Genomic DNA, 19950 nt, shown 5'->3' with positions numbered 1-19950 from the left:
CTGTTAAGCTTGTCTTTTTTTTGCAACCACTTAATGAAGCCCTGCCAACCAGTTTTCTCTTCAAGCCCATAAGTAAATTTCATATTAGCCTATGATTTACTCAATGTACATAGAGTTTTGTCTTCCCTATAGGCTCAGTGGATTATCTCCTTTTCTGGGGGACGATGATAATGAGACTTTAAACAACATCCTTGCTTGTAAATTTGACTTCGAAGATGAAGAATTTCAAAATGTGTCAGAGGAAGCCAAAGAATTCATCATTAAACTTCTCATCAAGGAAAAGGGGTAATTGGATTCCCATAAATTCCAGCCTTTAATACACTATCCAACAATGAAAAGTTTTCTTTTGAGACACCAAAGCAGATGATGGTGTGTAGTTGGATAAATGCCATAGATCAGGAGTCCCCAACCACCATGGTGTAGTGGTTAAGAGTGGTGGTTTGGAGCGGTGGACTCTGTTCTGGAGAACCGGGTTTGATTCCCCACTCCTCCACATGAGTGGTGGAGGCTAATCTGGTAACTGGATTTGCTTCCCCACTCCTACACACGAAGCCAGCTGGGTGACCTTGGGCTAGTCACAGTCTCTCAGCCCCAACCACCTCACAGGGTGTCTGTTGGGAGGAGGGGAAGGGAAGGTGATTGTAAGCTGGTTTGAGTCTCCCTTAAGTGATAGAGAAAGTCAGCATAGAAAAACCCACTCTTCTTCTTCATGATCTTTTTGAGCCTGTGGGCACATTAGGTATTCTGATACAGCATGGTGGATGCAGCACCAAAATGGTTGCCACAAAATGATTATCACAGCTTAACTTTAGTAACACATTGTAGATCTCTGGCAGCTACTGCCAAAGCACATTTTTTAAAAATCTGCACAGCCAATCAAAAGCCTTTCTGAACAAAAGGCCTACTTGGCCCCACCTAATTCCTAAAAACACTTGGGAGGCACCAGAAAAGGTGGCAGGTGCCATGGTGCCCATGGGCACCACATTGGGAACCCCTGCCACAGATTCACACAAAGTCCTTTAAAATCCTGTAAAGCAAACAAGAGTATGATATGACTAGGTGTTATCATAGATAATGATGGCTGAGATGAAAAATATGGGAATTATTATAAAATAGTTGTTTTAGCGTGTCCTACTATTATTTATTGTTAGCTTGTCTCACTGAGTAATCTAATGTTAAACTACTCATTTATGGATAATTATTTATAATTCATCTGACCCACTGAGATATGTAGCACCATGATAGACAGTTGTTTATTGTCTGCTCGACTCACTGTGATATGCCATATTGCATTAGAATGTGTTTGTATTGTATGTATAAACAAAGTTATAATAAAATATATTTTAAAGAAGGGTATGATATGATCAAATATAAGCATTTTAAAGTTTCCTTTGATTCAATAACTTAAGTGCTTGCTTAAATTGTTGCTTAAGTATACTTCAGAATATGATTTATTTGATATATAGACACCTCCTCCTCCCCCAAACCCTGAGTTTGAGGTGGATAACAGTATAATCCCAGTTACAGAGATGAACAGGCCATTCTTGAAAGGGATGGTGGTTAGACAGTGCCCACAGGTGATGCAGCAAGCCAAAAAATGAATTAAAAATTATTTTTAGCAAAAAAAAAAACCTCTGTGGAACTTCCCATAAGTTCCAGGGGCTGCAGCATGATTTTGCAAGCCTGCAAAATGGCGTAATTTGGGGTTGGAAAAGTTTAGGAAGCTGCTTACAGGCAGCTCCTACCCCAGGAACGCCCCAGGAATGCCACCCAGAACGCTGGTGCGAGCACTTGCACTGGACATACACTGCCAGGGAGGCAGCATGGTTGCAGGAGGCTTGCACTGCTGCTTAGGCCCCAGGACTGGCGTAAGTCACCCTGTGCCAGCATCCATGCCAGTTTGCACGGCGCAAGTGGCATTGACGCCAGCATAGGGGTCATGCTGGTTAATATGCAGCTCTGTCCCTCCCTTCAGGAATTGGCTGTCCAAAAGCTATCCTAACCAGATCCACTCAGCAACCTACTTAGGTTTATTCAATGGGGCTTACTCCTGGGAAAGTGTCCTTAGGATTGCACTGTAAGCCTCATAAAATCCTATCTTCCCTATCCCTGCCCACCAGAAGCCAAGCAGGGGAAAATGAAGGTTTTGGCAAGTCAAAGGAAGTAATTCCATCGTTTCAAGCCCACCTGGATACCTTTGCAATTCTGGCTGGGCGTATCAGTGGTAACTTTTGAGTACATTTCCATTAGATCCTAATATGGCAAAACCCTTTATTGGGTGGCTTAAAGAGAGTTATTGCTTTTAGTTTCTGAAATGTGAACACAATGAACGCTAAAACCATTGCAGATATATCACATACTATTCCCCCCCCCAGCTGGAGAATAAGTGCCACAGCAGCCTTAAAACATCCTTGGTTGTCAGACCAAACCCTCCATTGCAGACTCCTGGCTCAGGTAGGTTTGTTCTTTGTATTTCTCCCCATGAACCTTATTAATCCCCCCTTTTTTGTACACCATGTTGCTGTATGCTTTTGCCTGAGCTAATATTGTTTTATAAAAACCTTGTGTGTGTGTGTGTACGTGCATGCTTTGGGGGGTACTAATTGTTCTTATTAATGTAATGTTCTTATTAAAGATATGGTTAGACCTTATCTTTAATGAGCTGATAGTCTTTTGTAGATGTAGAATCAGGCACAGTTGTTTTTACTGATAAAAGTTCAAAATCCATATGTCTTCCAATTGGCTTTAGTGGGAAATGTGAGTTAGTTGCCTAATTTACCTTAGTAATGACAGTTTGACTAGGGCTGTGCACCATTTTGGGGGGGGGGTATTTTTCAGGCTCCGGTTTAATAAACCTGGAAATTTTCAAAACATTCGAAAAGCCAAATATAAAGAATTCAGCTTTTTCAAATAATTGAAAATTTTTGGTTTTATTAAACCCAAACCCAAAAAATAAGTGGCACAGAGCTTTACACTTGGCTTAGTGGATCCCAGCATTCAGCTCTGCACCACCTGCCACCTCAGAAGTTGATGTGGACTTTGGAAGCGGTGGCAAGGACTCAACCAGCACGTAAGGGGGGGGGGGATGGAGGGGGAATATGGTGGTGGGGCCAAAGCAGCCCCAAATAATGCCAAAAGAAACTCAGCATTATCCAGGATCTGCTTTTTCGGCTTTCTTTAATTGCCACCCATTTTTACCAGTTTTTAAAAACCCCGAAAATACTGAAAAGATATTTTTTTGGGGGGGGGGGTTTCTGGTTCAGCTTTAGCTGAATGCACACCCCTAGTCTTCACATGGTGGAGGAACCCACAGAACTTCCCTCCATTCCATCAAGCAGATAACCAGTTCCACCCTAAGCAGAGTTATACCCTTCTAAGCTCATTGACTTCAGTGCACACGGAAAGGTATATAACTCTGCTTAGAATGGCACAGAACACATATTATAAAGGTTATCCATATGGATTCCAAGACATGGGAATGTTCCCCAAGGCTTGATGCTATTTGCATACAGGTGGGTAGGAAACACCTCCACCATAGAAAGAATAGATAAGAATCAAGACAAGCCTCATGACTACATTGCATTGTGACCCTTGCCTCTGCCTTTTCACTATCTCAGAAGCCATTCTGTGGTCAGATTGGTAATGCTGCAGCTATTCACTATTTTATTAGATGTCAGAAATGTTGGGACCCTAGACAATTCTTATGATACCTTTTATCTCCCTTGCAGAAGAAAGCTAAAGGTTCCTCTAGATGTCAAGAGCCTGTGAATCCATAACCTCTTTGAAAAATCAAAGGTTGGTATCAAGGTCTACCTTACCTACAGAAGATATCAGGCCTAATGTACACATGGGGACCATCATGTGGAAGCCAGCTTCCTCTGAAAGCTGGTGCTATGTCACAAGCTCACTGCACAGTTATGTTTCCTGCCGCTGCAAACGATCAAAAGAAACCACTAAATCTGTGCGGAAAGCTGTTAGCAATGAAAGCCATCATGTGACATTATTTTAAGTTACTTCCCCATGATGGCCATAATGTATATACCAGAATCAAATAGCCTCAAGTTAATACCAATGAAAGTATTTAACGTTGCCATGTTTAATAAGAAGTGATGTCAAATAATCAAAAATCTGGGCTTGTTTGGTCTCTTCATCATACACATTAAAAACAGAAAAGAACGATCTACACCAAATAATACTACATTTTATGACCCTTATAAATTCTGTAATTTTTGCTATTTCATATAATTTATCCTTTCGCTAGTCCTAGGCAGGCCATGCCTTTGACAATGAGAAACCTCATTCCGACAACTGAGATTTCACCAGGCACTGCTGAACATTTTTAGGCTTTCCTTTGTAAGCATATAAGAGCCCCGTGGTGCAGAGTGGAAAGCTACAGTATTGCAGTCAAAGCTCTACTTTGAGTTTAAGTCTGATGGAAGTCAGTTTCAGGTAGCCAGCTCAAGGTTGACTCAGACTTCCATCGTTCCAAGGTCAGTAAAATGAGTTCCCAGCTTGCTGGGGGTAAAGTGTATATGACTGGGGAAGGCAATGGCAAACCACGATGTAAACATAGTCTGCGTAGTAAACATCATGATGTGATGTCATGGGTCAGTAATTACCCAGTGTTTGCACAGGGGGCTGGCTACCTTTCCTTTCTTCTTCTTTTTTTGGTAAGCATCGGGGCTCACACTTCTTCTTTGTGTTTTAATGAAAGATGAGAAATTTAGGAGGCATAACTACATCCCACAGCTTTCCTGTACTACCACACAACTGTGACACACACAAAGTCCTGATTCCTAACTGCAATAATAAGTGACAAAACAGCCTACTTACACACAGAGGACATGTGATGCACAAGCAAATTCTGAATATCCTCTATGACTGATTACAAATTATCGTCTATATATCTGTTTCTCAAGTATTGGCCCCATTTGCAGATATCTAAATCCATGGATTGAGGCCACACTGACACTAAACAGATTATCCTGCAAACATGAGGGGTCCCCTCCCCAGGTTTGCGGAAAAATCTGAAATCTTAAAAATATAAATTTGGGGGTTTAAATTTCCCCCCAAATAGAGCTGGTGGCAGCAATGTCTGGGAGAGGGTGCAAAAGAGGGGGAAGATTTTTAGAGAAGGGTGGAGAGGGAAGGAAGAAAAAGTGGGGAAGGGATGCACCCTCCCTGCAAGTTCCTTGTGGGTCCCCACTTGTATATTATAATAGCAAAGTTTGCCAGCTCCGAGGATGCTTAAATCCAGTGACAGATCTTTCTTCAAACCTGAAAAATGCCCCAAGTTTGGAGGAAAATCTGAAATTGTTAAAAAAAAATTGGGGGGGGGGTAAAAAGCTACAGAATGATAAAAGGAGCACCTGTAGTTTTAAGAAACCAAACCCCTCAGTGGACATTACTAGGCAACCATAGCATTCTAGGCTTGGTTTCTGTCAGGAAAAGGCGGGGGGGGGGGCAGAGCCATTTGTTTTGGTCTTTGAAGAAGAGCCAAGCCTGTCAGCAACCACTAGGAGACTTGATACCATCCTATTTGCATGACTCTTCTAGTCCTAGCTGCTTGCTACTGTTCAAAAGTAGCCATCCAATGAAAGCCAGTGTGGTGTAGCAGGTAGCGCTTCACAGTAGGGTCTAGGAGACCCAGGTTGGAATCACCAGTCTGCCATAGAATGATGTAAGCTGCTTTGGTCCCCACTGTTGAGAAAGGCTGGTATAATGAAGAAAATATATAATAAATATAGCTGAAGATGAGCCAATGTGGGGGAAAGATCAGATCGATTAATAATCAATTTCCTCCAGACCAAAGGGGCACATTATATTCCAGCAGCACTTAAACTTTATCAGGCGAAAACCCTAGCACAAATGCTATATGGAACACAACTCGATTCTCCACCCTCTTGTCTTACTCCCATTGAGTCTGTCCAATCCAAGTTCCTTACAGCTGCCCTACAATTGCCAAGATGTGTTCCAAATGCTTTGATCTGTTTGGAAACTGGCATGGTGAAGTTGGAGGCAAGGATTGTCCTGTCCTCAGTTTATCTCTGGCTAAAAATTAACTTCAACCCCAAGGGCCTTCTCCCACTGATCCTTTGTGACACCTTTAGGTCAAAATGGGTGATAGCCATAGAAGACAAATTAAATAACTTGGGTTTTACACCCCTAGCACTACTTCAGTTAGGGTGGGAACAAGCTAAGTTAATTATATCCCAAAGGATTAAAGACAGAAAGAGAGACAAGCAGATTTAGCAAGGGCACCTCTATTCATGCCACCCTCCATTCTAAATACTTCCTAGCACCAGAAGCCTATCTTCACTATTTAGAGATAAATAATTATAGAAGGACCTTTACCCTGGCCAGATGTGCAGCCTTACCTTCTGCTATGCTAGAGGGGAAATTTAAGAAGATACCCTGGGAGGAGAGATTCTGCCCCTGCAAATCAGGGGACTTAGAAACTATTGAGCATGCTCTCCTGAATTGCAATTTTTATACATTACCCCGTTCGAAGTTTATTGAGCCCCTCTTATCGAGAATGGGGACCTGACAGGGCAGGAGAAAGGATTGAGATGCTCCTACAAGGGTATAATCCCTCAATCACTCTTCAGGTTGAGAAATTTTGCATGGCAGCAATGAAAATTCGACGCCATAGAACAGCCTCTTAGCTCAATTGACAGATGTGACTCGGTTGTAATTTTCTTTTTAAGTGTTATAAGACTCAAACTGTAATTCTTTGCTTGTAACAATTTATTAGTCCATGTTTCATGTTTTATCTTGTTTTATCTGGCTAAGGGCCGTAAATAAATTATCTATCTATCTAGCTGAAGATGGGAGGCAGATAAAAGGTAGGTTGGTGAATGTCTAAGAAGGAGAGAAGGGGGCAGGGAAAGAGGAAAGGTAATGGGGGTTGCCAGGAGGAGGGAAAGGAAAATAATATGGAGAGGGAACATAAGAACATAAGAAAAGCCATGCTGGATCAGACCAAGGCCCATCAAGTCTAGCAGTCTTTTTACACAGTGGCCAACCAGGTGCCTCTAGGAAGCCCACAAACAAGACGACTGCAGCAGCATTATCCTGCCTGTGTTCCAAAGCACCTAATATAACAGGCATGCTCCTCTGATCCTGGAGAGAATGAGTATGCATCATGACTAGTATTCATTTTGACTATTGAGCCATGAATGCCCCTCTCCTCCATCAACATGTCCACTCCCCTCTTAAAGCCTTGCAAGTTGGCAGCCATCACCACATCCTGGGGCAGGGAGTTGCACAATTGAACTATGCGTTGCGTGAAGAAAGACTTCCTTTTATCTGTTTTGAATCTCTCATCCTCCAGCTTCAGCAGATGACTCCGCGTTCTGGTATTATGAGAGAGGGAGAAAAGCTTCTCCCTGCCCACTCTCTCCATACCGTGCATAATTTTATACACCTCTATCATATCTCCCCTTAACCGCCTTCTTTCCAAGCTAAACAGCCCTAGGCATTTCAACTGCTCCTCATAGGGCAGTTGCTCTAGCCCCCTGATCATTTTGGTTGTTCTTTTCTGCACCTTCTCAAGCTCTGCAATATCCTTTTTTTAGGTGTGGTGACCAGAACTGTATACTGTATTCCAAGTGTGGTCTCACCACAGATTTGTACAAGAGAGATACAGAAGAGAGTGATGCCCCCCCCCACGCCAGAAGTCCTGGGGGGTTCTCTACCATGCAATTGGGCCTGGCTCAGCAGCCAACACCACACAACTGGGCCATAATTTTCCTCGGTAGAGATATCCAAATATGTGTCTGTGATGAAACCCATTAGCAGCCATTGGATGATGATCCCTGCTTTGAACCATGGGCCTCTTTTGTCATTATAGACCTTTGGATTAGGGAAAGTTTCATTCATTCTCAATATAGGAAGTAAAGCCTTTGAGAAATTCAAGGCAATGTAGTATTTTGCTTCTGGTTTTTGACCAAAAATATTATTGATCAGTGAGCCAGAATTCAGTCTTATGGAAGAGTCGTATCTTAAACCACTGCATCCATAATCAGAGCCTGTTTTCTGAGTACTACAGAAATCAATTCAAAAGACTCTAAAGTATATCTAAAGAAGACTCTCGCTAGATTTGCAAAGGCTGAAAATTCTTATATTATGATATAATAATTTTCTACGAAGTATTTTGAACATTAAATCTGAGACAAACTATGCCGGTTATGCCACTTTTCATTTTGAGTTCTAGTTTTAATTAGTATTCCCATCCTCGTGGTCATATACAGTCTGCCTGATGGGGTTACAAATATAGTTAGGTGGTTTGTAGTTCAGGCATTGTTTTGTAAAAACTGTTCTGCAGAACTTTGAAGGTTACTGGCTTATAATGGGTTCCTGTAAATTGCATTACAGGTCTCTGTTTCTAAGCCACCAAAACCACATAATTCCCAAGCACTTCAATATACTGAGTCAAACATGTGGGAAGATTCCTACTGTGTCATCTGGAGAAGGGTATGCCGACATTACTTACTTTGTCTTACATATTGCCTCTGTGGCATAACTAAGTAAGCATATTTACTCCATTATGCTGTTTGCTAATTATTAAGAGTATTTCATTCTTACATTATATACCTTATAGCACATTCAAAAGTTTGTATAACCCTCTGATCCAGCAAAAGTTTACTTTGTATAAGTACCAAATAATAAGTACCAAATATAATATTTTCAAATACCATTAGTTAATTGTTAGAATGTAACGTACTTTTTCATGGATTTCCCTGCCCCCATTATAAATTAAACTTGGATCTCCAACCCATTCTTGTTTCCATTTAAATAAATCATGGAATAAATTATTCACTCATCATGTACACTGTTATTTACATTGAACACATGAAGCTGCCTTATTGGTTTGTCAAGATCAACAGCTGTTCTCCTGGGTCTCAGGCACAGGTCTTTCACATCACCAACTATCTGATCCACTTAGCTGAAGATGCCAAGGATTGAACCTGGTACATTGTGAGATGACCTCTACACCATAATAATAACATGAAAAAGAAACTTTTATTACAGTGCAGCCTGACCAGAATGCAGCGAAACAAAAGAACACTCTCAGCTGATCACTTTTATGCGACCACATTTAGTTCAGTGCTCTGATGGGAACTGCTGTACCTCCATCACTCAGATTACACTGGAGTGTGGAGCTCAATGAATGTTGATATTTAACACAGACATTGAAGGAGTTTGAAAGAGGCACCCTTCGCCAACCAACACTCATCTTCCTGGTAGAATTGATAAAATGTTATTTTTCTTATATTTGAAGTTAATTGAGGGTTAAAGCCGTTTTGATCAGGTGAAATGTATTTTCCAATAATTTGTTTTAATCTGTTGGAGATAATAGTAGTAAGTATTTTATAATCTGTATTTAATAAGCTTATTGGCTTATGTACCAGGGAATGTTGGATCTTTAGCCGGTTTAGGGATGATGATGATAATAGTGCTCTCATACCATGATTCAGGGAATCTTTCTTTCTTGAAAATATCATATATTGCAAAACTCTTTATAAAATTCTGAAATAAAACCATCTGGGCTAGGAGCTTTATTGATTTTTAACTTTTTGATTGCATCCTCAAGTTCTTCCAAACTTATATCTTTATCTATTAACTCTATCTTCATTTGATAATTTGGGAATTTTAATTCTTTTTTTAAAAAATCATCTATATCTTCTAGGTTGGGCGGTTCAGATTTGTACAAATCTTGTTAATATTCTACAAAAGATTTTATAATCTTTTTAGTGTCATAACACATACTACCATCACTTAATTTGATTTTGTTTATAGTTTGTTTAGCTTTGACTTTCCATACCTTGTGGCTAATAACTTTCCGGCTTTATCACCATTCTCAAAATATTTTTGTTTTGTAAAAAGCAAATGCTTATTAGTAGCATTTGTATCCATTTGTATTAATTTCATTTCCCTCCCAGGCTGTCTCCATCCTACGTCACTGTCTGCTTTTCAATGTTTCCTCCCTTTGTAAGGCTGTTTGTCATGTTATTACAACAGCTGCTTCTCTGAGAAAAAATGAGTCCAAAGCCTTCTTGGCACATTGAAGTAGTAGTATGGTTCCCGGGGATTCGGACCACTAAAGCCATTGTGGCTTCCATAGGAAATTCAACCAAATGGCTTTCCTATAACACATACTGCCAACTTAACCAGACTCTTGTTTTGTTTCTTTTACAGAAAAGGCACTGTGTGGTGACTGCTGCTGTGGTGTTTGGAAATAAAAACCAGCAGCTCTGATGCTTTGACTGCCCCCACACCACTACCTGCATGGTGACTTCAGGCTTTTTCTAAATGGACCAACACGTCTTTTTCTGCAAGACTCAGTTCCAGCCATTTCAAGCTGCTTTCTTCCCCCACTCTTTTTCTGTTTCCAACAGCTGCTGGAGTTTCGAAGACAGCCGTGCAGTTGAGAGACTATGTACATTTAAAATTCTGATTTTTGCTCACATTCAGTAGAATGTCTGTGGCTTTCCTGACAGCTGTTGAAAGACTGGGGGAAATTTGTTTCAGTTGATGAACTCTCTTAAAGCTCAACAAATAGAGGTTATATTTGATTTGAAGGTAGCTGCTTTGAAGAACATGCTGGTAGCATATTGAAGAATTGAATGAGGGTCAATTTGAAGCTCATCTGGCCTCTTCTTATGCAATCAGAAATAGAATGGATCTAATATGAATCAGAAAAGGATTTTTAGGGCACCCTGAAATATAATTTTGAACATAATTAACATAGAATATTCATTTACTGTTGTAATTCTGCTGGTTAGATTGGGCAAGTAGCAATTTGCAAGGTGGCATTATGAATGCAAGGAAGCATTTTTCACATTTTACATATGGATTTAATTTAAGGCATCCGTGTGTGTGTGTGTGTGTTTATATAGCTAGAGAGAGAGAATGAAGTAGATAGTGAAAAAGGAACTGGGTCTAAGAATTTGAGAGTTATAATACAATCCTTATTTAAGAGAACTGAAGCAGTATCATAGCTTAGCTGCATACAAGTGTCATGATTAACCAGGGTTTGTTTAAACCACAGTTTATTGAATTAACCAGACAATTAAAACTAACCAGAATACTCTGCTTGGACATCCCAGTTCATCTGCTGCCACTAAGAGCTGACTGCAACAGGAGCAGCAAGGAGGTTTTTTTGACCACTTTGCATGCTTGGGACAGTGCTATGAAACAAGTCAAGATTCCTGCATTTGGATTTACCAACTAAGGGCCAAATTACAAGTGATGGTGGCCACTGGTCCATCCAGTGGCCACCTACATAATTCTAGAAGTGTTTGAAGTTCTTTAACAATTGCCCAGAGGCCCCAATCCAAATCAGGCATGTGGCACGGTGGCCCCAGGAGCTCTGGTTCCCCCACCCCTTTTCAAGTTCCAAAACAGCCATGGGGGGCTGTTTCTGCACCTGAAAAGGCATGGGGAGGAAACAAGACCTCCTGGTGGAGCAGAATGTGCCTGATTTGGGTTGGGGTTTCACAGCACTTTTTAAATACTTCTAAAATGGTGTTTGCAGACACAGGATGGATCCGTGGCTGCTGTCACTTTTACTTTGTCTCAAACAGATTTACTACAAGCCAAGCCAGAATGCAATTTTGTTGAAGTATTCCGATGGATGCCAAGCAACTGGCCGGCATCTCCAGGAGCTATCTGTGTGAGGCCCAAGTTGGATGTGACATTTGACAACACGTGATATCATATCCATTTGGATGTGACATAAGTGCATCAGGTGACAATGTGGCCAGAGTATCACCTTATGTGTTTACATCACATCCAGGTTTTTGGGCTGGTATGAAGTCACACATTGCCAGACATCATTTGCGGCCTGGGCCTTTTCTCCCACTGCTCAGAGGACCAAAGGCAAGAGGGAGGGCCCAACCAGCAGGAGTCCTATTATAAATGGGCAAATAGTTTTCTTACCTCTTACTAACTAGTTTAGTCAAACCATAGTTAGTGTGACATCTGAATTCACCCTAAGAGTTTGAGCTGTGGACAGGGGATAGTCCCTGGTTCAAATCTTTCCTTGCCCATAGGCTCACTAGGTATCATGAGGTGTCTGTAGCACACCTCAGTGTCTTGCCCATCTGCAGTGTGGAGATAACAACACTCACTGTAATACAGAGTTGTAGTAACATATGTGAAGTTCTTTAAACACTCAGAAAATTCTGTATAAATTCTAGTTACTATTTCTACATGACAAAAGGGAAACATCAGGGAAAATCCTCACTTATCATCCCAGAATAGTTATGCCATTTTATCTACAGTGTTCAGCTGCATGATTCACTGGGAAGATCTCATCTATCTCAACAAATACAACAGGAACACCAGTGAAGGTAATTTATATTAGCCAGGTTATTAAGGGTCCCAATTCATGTATCAATATATTACTACAATGAGATACAAATAAATCTCCAAAGGTTTTTTGAAAGCAGAAAGCTTTGTTTTCCAGCATTAAATCTTAAGACACATCCTTTTATCCAACTTCTCCAAGTCCCAGTTCCATTGACACTGAAACTGAGACCTTGGGGAATATGTTGGTAAAAGTACATTATTGCCAACACAACTCTTCTGAATAATCTTTGCCCTGTCTGGTGATTTCTGCTAGCTCTGTAAAGTTAGAAATGATGTGTTATGCTACTGTTAAGAGAAAAAATATTTTGTGTCCAGTAATTTGCAGAATACTCCAGGCTGAGCAAATGAAATTGCAGTATCAATTTTGGAATTGATAGATAGATAATTTATTTGCTGCACTTAGCCAGTTAATACATGATAAAACGGAAAGCATGGACTAATAGATTTTTTGGAATTGAATTTTGGAGAATTGCAGCTATAATGAGAGCTCTATGGCCTGTTTGTGCTTTCTGCTGCTTCAGAAAATACTCCTGCTATCATTTGCCATTTATTAGTTGCTCAGGGTACCTCATCTGACCAGCACTATCACACAGGCTGATGGAGTGGCTGCCTTAATGTGATACAGAAGAGGTATGTGACACATTGGACATTATGTGGCTCACTCAGGTGAGGGCACATCTGCCATGTGTGTGTGTGTAAAGTGCCATCAAGTCGCAGACAACTTATGACAACCCCGTAAGGTTTTCAAGGCAAGAGATGAACAGAGGTGGTTTGCCATTGCCTTCTTCTGCATGGCGACCCTGGTATTCCTTGGTGGTCTCCCATTCAAGTATTAACCAGGACTGACCCTACTTAGCTTCTGAGATCTGATACGATCAGGCTAGCCTGGGCCATCCAGGTCTGGGCAATGGGATTATGAAAATCAAGTTCTGTTCTTATCTGTGTAATCAATAAGCAGTGTGATTTTGTTAAAAGCAGCCAATGGCTTCTTTTTGCATTATGCAACAGTAAGCACAGCTCTATAGATTTTACTCTTAACTGTAACTATCATCACAAATTATTTAAATATTAACACTTGACATGCTTGCAGAGTTTTATAAAATATATTGCACCTTGATAGCATCTTCTTAATTCTAGTTGAGTTTTTTAAATTTTATGAATGATATAACCATAGGATTTTTTTTAAAAAATCAGTTCTTTAGATTTGAAATGCACATTTCCTGATTTAATACTAAACTGATTACATGGCGTGTCTAGGACAGAGTGAGTGTGTAGGTTTTTGAGTGGTTTTGCTTATTTGTATTTTTATGGTGTTTTGCTTTTGGAAACTGAATTACCATGACTGAGAGCAGGTTGGGTGTGAAGGGCATTTTACAAGCTATGGTTATTGCACTCAGCTGTATATTCACAGATGGGTTGAAGTGACTGTAGGTATTGTTTTTGTAACTAGGGAACTGCACTGAACAGAATTTTTGGTAATAAAATGAAAGGGGAAAGATGTCAAGATTCAGAATCCAGAAGGGCTTAATCCTGAAAATATTAGCTGATCTGTAATGTCTCAAATTTGCATAAGTTGTAAACAGCTACGATTAGTGTTAGTTTTAATCACTGTATTATGGCTTGCCCAGATAGGTTACCTTTGAGGCACAGCTTCCCTGAGGCTCAATGCCAGGCTCTGTTTTTCAGTGCAAATGCGCACACTTAGAAATGGGAAGCGATTTAAAAGATGCATGCAAAGTGCCTTTTTCTCACCCCTAACCACAGACGTTCTACACATTGCTGGAATTAAAAGGAAGGGCTTCCAAGCCAAAAGGTACCATTTCCAGGTAGGCGTGAGATCCAGCACCTCTTATTTTATTAGCCCCAGCACTTCCCAGCTAAGCAATGCAGAGGACACACAGGAAACTCTTTGTGCTGTGTGCTTAGTGCTTTAACATTAAACTTGTTGGAAGCAATACCCATGCTGTGTTGTGCCAAATACTGCACAACTTTTCTGTGTAGACACTGTACACAATGAGTCCGTGTTTCCCCCTGTATGTCTGGTGGATTGCCAGGAATTAAACTTTGAATTGCAAGTGCTGTTGGCCTTTGAACATGACCTTTTCTACATGAGAGCTGATGTACTAGAGAGAGCAATTCATGAGTACTCATAGGTTTCTATAGGTTTGTCAGTTAAATTATTAGGAATGTACTACTTAATGTTTAATTTAACTGCTGTAAAATACATTTAATAGGAACAAATGTTTTTGCGAAGGCAATGGAATTTATCCATTGCATTTTGAATCCCCTTTCTTCTCCGTTCCTGATCAGTGCTGTATTACAAAAGAAAAGACTGGTCAGAAAAATGGGTAAAACTAATAGGATAGGCGGGGGGTGGGGGAAATGTGTCACTTGTCACTTAATAGCAACTCTCCAATAGCAATAATGATCAAGACATTTATATGCTTCTGGCCCCAATGAGCTTTTCTGGATATTAGATGAACACCTGTAAATTTTCTATTAAAATCTAGAAACCACCCCATGGCGATAAGTTCATAACAGCATTGCAAATGCTTTTCGAAAGTATTGGTCCTCAGAAAGGAAGGTTGCTGCATTGTCACATTTCATTTTCTTCACCAATGGAACATAGTTGAAATGATGTCTACTTTAAGTAACGCTTTATACTGCATGAATTCATAGTAGCTTAGACCAGAGGGTCTCGAAGCAGATGTTAGGGTTCGTTTTTGCTAGGATAGGCCTGATAGCAACTCACTTAGCAACTATCCACACTGCCTTGAAGAGGCCACCTGCCCACTTTGAGAATCATGGATTTAGGCTGACAATTTCACCTTCCATGAAGGCTTATAGTTAACTAATTATTTATAAATATTACTAAAAATATGCATAGAGGTAACTGTAAATATGCTATTCAGGTTTAAAGTCAAAAGAGTCACTGCAACTACATATTGTGGCAATATTTTTTTCTCTGTTCCACAATGATGTTTTCTTAAAGGCAGAGAATGGCTTGTATAGACTTAGGACTATAAAGATATGCAAATGCTTGTGTAATATATGCATTTTTTGAATACGGTTTTTGTAGATTAAAAACCCCTCTGGTATTCTTAAGCATAGCAACTATGCACATAAAGTGTAGAATAAATTATTACTTTGTTTACTCTGGAGCTTTGAATTGACTGTCCTTATATTCCAGTTTTATCCCTCAAATTTAATTAATGGCATTCGGGTGAAATTTTATCTAAAATTCATGCACTATTCTTGTTGTAATCGCTTGATTTCTTAGGGAAATATCAAATATCAAATCTATTCAGCTATTGACTGAAGTATTAAAGATTGCTTCAGCTAATATCTGCTATGAAATACTGAAAATAAAGATCAAGACAAAATATTATTGGGTGTCCAATGCTGCTAAGATATTCTGTGAATATCTCAATATTCAGAACCCATCGGTTGATATTCCACATCAAAATGACACAAGGAGAATTGTGAGATGAATGTGAGAAAATCAGCTCTAGTTTGAGTGCTGAGCAACAGGGTATTCCTGCAACAGAATCACAACTACGAGGATTGTGAGGGAAGACATCAAACCACTGCCCCAAATGAGTAACATCTGTGTATTTCTTGTGTAAAGGAGTGATTGTCTGCAAAAGCAAGTAGACATTCCTTGGCAATGATAACCAGTTTGTTATATTTCTGGAGTCATCCTTACTCTCCTCCTTCAGTCTCTTTTCCCCATAATACAGACTTGTACTTTGCCAGGGGCATCTGCCACAGATTGAACACATACAGGAGTGGACTGGCCATTGAAAGTACAGGGAAATGTCCTGGTGGGCCGCTGTCCTAGAGGGCCAGTGGTAACATAGTGCAAACAGAGCCAAGCTTAGGGTTGTCAGGTACCCCCTGGCAACCAGTGGGGGGTGGGGTGCAACTTACTGGCAGCAAACAGGCCTAGGTTTCTGTCATTGGTAATGCATTGACATCCCTTCCAGCGCACATCAAAAGTGACATCATCACTTTGCCAGTGTCGTGGGGACATGCTGCTATTTGGACAAAAACTCTATGGTAGAATCTGTTTTTACCCTAGCCAAGCTCCAGCAACTCTGCCAGTGCCTCAGCAGCAATGATGACCAGTGTCAGTTCACCAACTGTCTCCTCCTGTGAGGATGCCAGCCTTTTGGAAGCTGGGACAGACCGTGCTTTTTTCACCAAATCTCTTTGGCAAAACATAGACTTCTACCCGTTCCACCCAGTTGTGATTGGCCGTGGCCATGGCCGGTTCTCCTTATTACATAGGGTTACCAGGTCCCTCTTTGCCACCAGCGGGAGGTTTTTGGGGCGGAGCCTGAGGAGGGTGGGGTTTGGGGAGGGGAGGGACTTCAATGTCATACAGTCCAATTGCCAAAGCGGCCATTTTCTCCAGGTGAACTGATCTCTTACCAGCTGGAGATCAGTTGTACTACTAGCAGGAGATCTCCTGCTAATACCCTATTATTACAGGATATTAGAGGGTCAGTGTTATGTGACTAGAACCTGGACAAAGACCTGGCTTCAAATCCTCATTTGGCCATGAAGTTTACTGGATTATCTTAAACCGATCACTCACTCGCACTCTCTGTTGAAAGGATAAAATGCTGCTCTGAGCTTCTTAGATGAAGGGCAGGATAAAAAGGTAAGCTCAATAAAAGTGTCTGAATGACAAAGCACCTAACCAGGGCTGTTCTTGGACCGTTTCTCACCTTGCTTCAACTTGCTTGAACTCCACTTCCGGATTTTGCAAACCTTCCCGAAAGCACCACGTACGTCTCCTCATTGTGCCTTGATTTCCTGCACTGTCTTCTGGAAGATGACTGGGAACTTTCCAACTTAAAATTTTGCCTCACCTTGGGTTAGATCTTTCCTCTCTTCATCTGAGAGACTAAGGCCCTGCCGAGGGGATGGGGAGGGTTGACCACGGAACACACACACACACACACACACACACACACACACACACCACCACCACCACCACCACCACCACCACCACTGGAAAAATAAAGCATCCGAACAAAAATGTATTTGGTTAAAAATATTCTTTAAAATCAGCTTTAATAGCCAGTCCAAATAGGTTGCCCAGATCAGAAACAAATTCTAGAAGACTTCCATAATCTCACTGGAATTCGCTGTTAAACCTTCCTTTTGCCTCCCCGCCCCAATTATTTCAAACACCTGCTCCCAGTACATTTTCTTTGCATTTCTTTGCCCAGCTCCGTTAATATTTTGAAGTACTGGCAACACACTCAGTATGTCTTTTCTTTTTAATTAGTTTCAAATTAATTTTAATTTTCTGAATTATTCAAGCTTGCCCATTTGTTCAATAAAACTGAGCTTTAATTAATATTTTTTAGTTTAAAGTCTCCTAAAGTTTCTGCAGGGTGCTTTATGGGCTGTTTTAATGAAATGCTTTGGAATGGTCTTGAGATTTCCCAATTTCTCAGTTAATGGCACCTTTTCCCATAAGCAAAATAATAATGTTTAAAATGTTCTACTAACAACTAATGTGACTCAACAAAGTATCCTGGTAGTGCAGTGGTTCATTTCGGAGGTATGCCAAATTCTACATGGGGGAGTTGTCATCAGAATTTTGGCGTTTGTAAAATCAACCTGTTTTATATTCAAAGAAATAGTCTCTCTCCCAGCCTAAAGTTGGAAAATAGTTATTATCTATTGCCATATTAAGGTGAGAGTACAGTAGGGTTGCCAGGTCCCGTGACCACAAGCATGGGATGGGAGGGGGTAGGGTTGCCAGATCCAGGTTGGGAAACCCCTGGATATTTGAGGATGGAGCCTGGGGAGGACAGGGTCCTCAGGTACAATGCCACAGAGTCCATCCTCCAAAGCATCCATTTTCTCCAGGGGTACTGATCTCTGTAGTCTGCAGGTAGGGGTGCCAGGTCCCCCCTCCCAATCGGCGGGAGGGTTGAGGAGGCGGGCCTGGGGTGGCCATGTGTGCGTGGGGGTGCGCACACATGATGACATCATTTCTGGTTTTACATCCGAAGGCACCGTATCGCCATGGCGAATTTAACTATTTGAGTGTTAAAGTAGCTGCAATGATGCGGTGCTTCTGTAAGTAAAACCGGAAGTGGCGTCATTGCGTGTGTGTGCCCCTGTGTGTACACAGCTGCCACTCTGGACCACCCACCTGGCAACCCTATCAGCAGGAAGCCTTAGGGGGCAGGGCTGGGGTGGCTGTGTGTGCGCTGGGTGCATGCCCATAATGACATCACTTCTGGTTTTACATCCGGAAGCCCTGCATCACCGTGGCCAATTTAACACAATTTAACAATTTAAAATTTGGGGGGGTTGAGTGTTAAAGTAGCCGCTGCAATGCGGCGCTTTTGGAAGTAAAACCAGAAATTACGTTATCACATGTGCGCGTCACTGCGCGCACAAAGCTGCCATTCCTGACCACCCACCTGGCAACCCTATCTGCAGGTGAGCTGCAATTCCATGGAATCCCTAGGTCCCACCTGGTGGTGGGGATCCCTTGAGTATAGTCTCTTGAGGGCCTGGAAGATCTCTAAGGTGAAGATGTCAGTCATTGTTGTCTGTTCCAACTGTTGAGCCTATTGAGCAGATGTTTGTTAGCATCAGTGACTTGGGCAGAGAGAGCCAGATCTTTATTTCCCACACTTACAACGCAACCACCCACTTTGAGACAACGTGCAACAACATCAAAGATATTTACAAGTGGATGATTGGCGTAGACTTTGACGAGATGAAGCGGAAGAAGAACGACATCTACGGCGAAGAGGAGCAGCAGTAGCAGACGAGCCAAGGTCACGCTTCCCGATATCGGTCGGCCAGCAGGGTGTGTGCGCAGAGGAACTGAAGCGAACACCGTACGAAATCCAATATTGTAAGTCCAGCTTTTTGTAATCCTATCTCCGAGACTGAAAAACGAAAAAAAGAGTCCTGCACTGCCAAAAATAATGCTCTCCCCTTCCCTTTGGATGTAATCACATGTCAATTCTTTAAAACGAGGCTGCCGTGTCAAAAATTGGCATACAACTGACATGCTTTGATTTAACTCTCCCTTAACTTCGGCTAAAGATCAGCAGCAGTTAAAACGTCTCTCAGCTGATCTCGAGTCGCGGACGACTCAGACGCCCGCATCATCTTTCGTTAACCCCCCCCCATGCGTTGGTCTATGCTTTCTGTGCCAAGTGGCGGGCACCCCCCTGACCATGGGTGTCTTTGAACCCGTGCGCACCCTCCAATGAGAGGGAGAGGGCCTTCATCCCAAGCAGCCTTTCCCCATCTGGTCTTAACTTCATGGCAAGCTATTACAGCCAAAGTCCACAGCAACTGTAGCCCCGCGGCAGGGTTTCCCCTTCGGCACACCATCCCCTTTCCCTGTCCTCCACCCCCCCACACACACACACACTAAAAGCTTCTCAGACTGTTTACATCTCTCAGGACATGGCCTCTCTTTGTGTTTTAAAACACGATACTAATAAATTTGGCGCAAGAACAAACAAACAAAAAGGAAGGGAAAGTCTAAGGAATCTTTCCATGAGCTCCAGTAGACAAGGCATG

General features: G+C 41.5%; 1 protein-coding gene across 1 annotated transcript in view; it reads left to right on the top strand.

Moving 5' to 3' along the window:
• MYLK4 (myosin light chain kinase family member 4) overlaps nt 1-19177 on the top strand; it is a 51952-nt gene extending 32775 nt beyond the window's left edge. Inside the window, exons 11-13 of the mRNA XM_056854979.1 lie at nt 133-285; nt 2376-2454; nt 18989-19177. Coding sequence (XP_056710957.1) covers nt 133-285; nt 2376-2454; nt 18989-19177 — 421 coding nt within the window. The remainder of the gene's footprint in view (nt 1-132; nt 286-2375; nt 2455-18988) is intronic.
• The last annotated feature ends 773 nt before the right edge of the window (nt 19178-19950 follow it).

Source organism: Euleptes europaea, chromosome 8 (genome assembly GCF_029931775.1).
Source record: "Euleptes europaea isolate rEulEur1 chromosome 8, rEulEur1.hap1, whole genome shotgun sequence".
Taxonomy (NCBI): Eukaryota; Metazoa; Chordata; class Lepidosauria; order Squamata; family Sphaerodactylidae; genus Euleptes; species Euleptes europaea.
The sequence above is the reverse complement of the archived record's forward strand: the minus strand, read 5'-3'. Positions and strand labels throughout refer to the sequence as shown.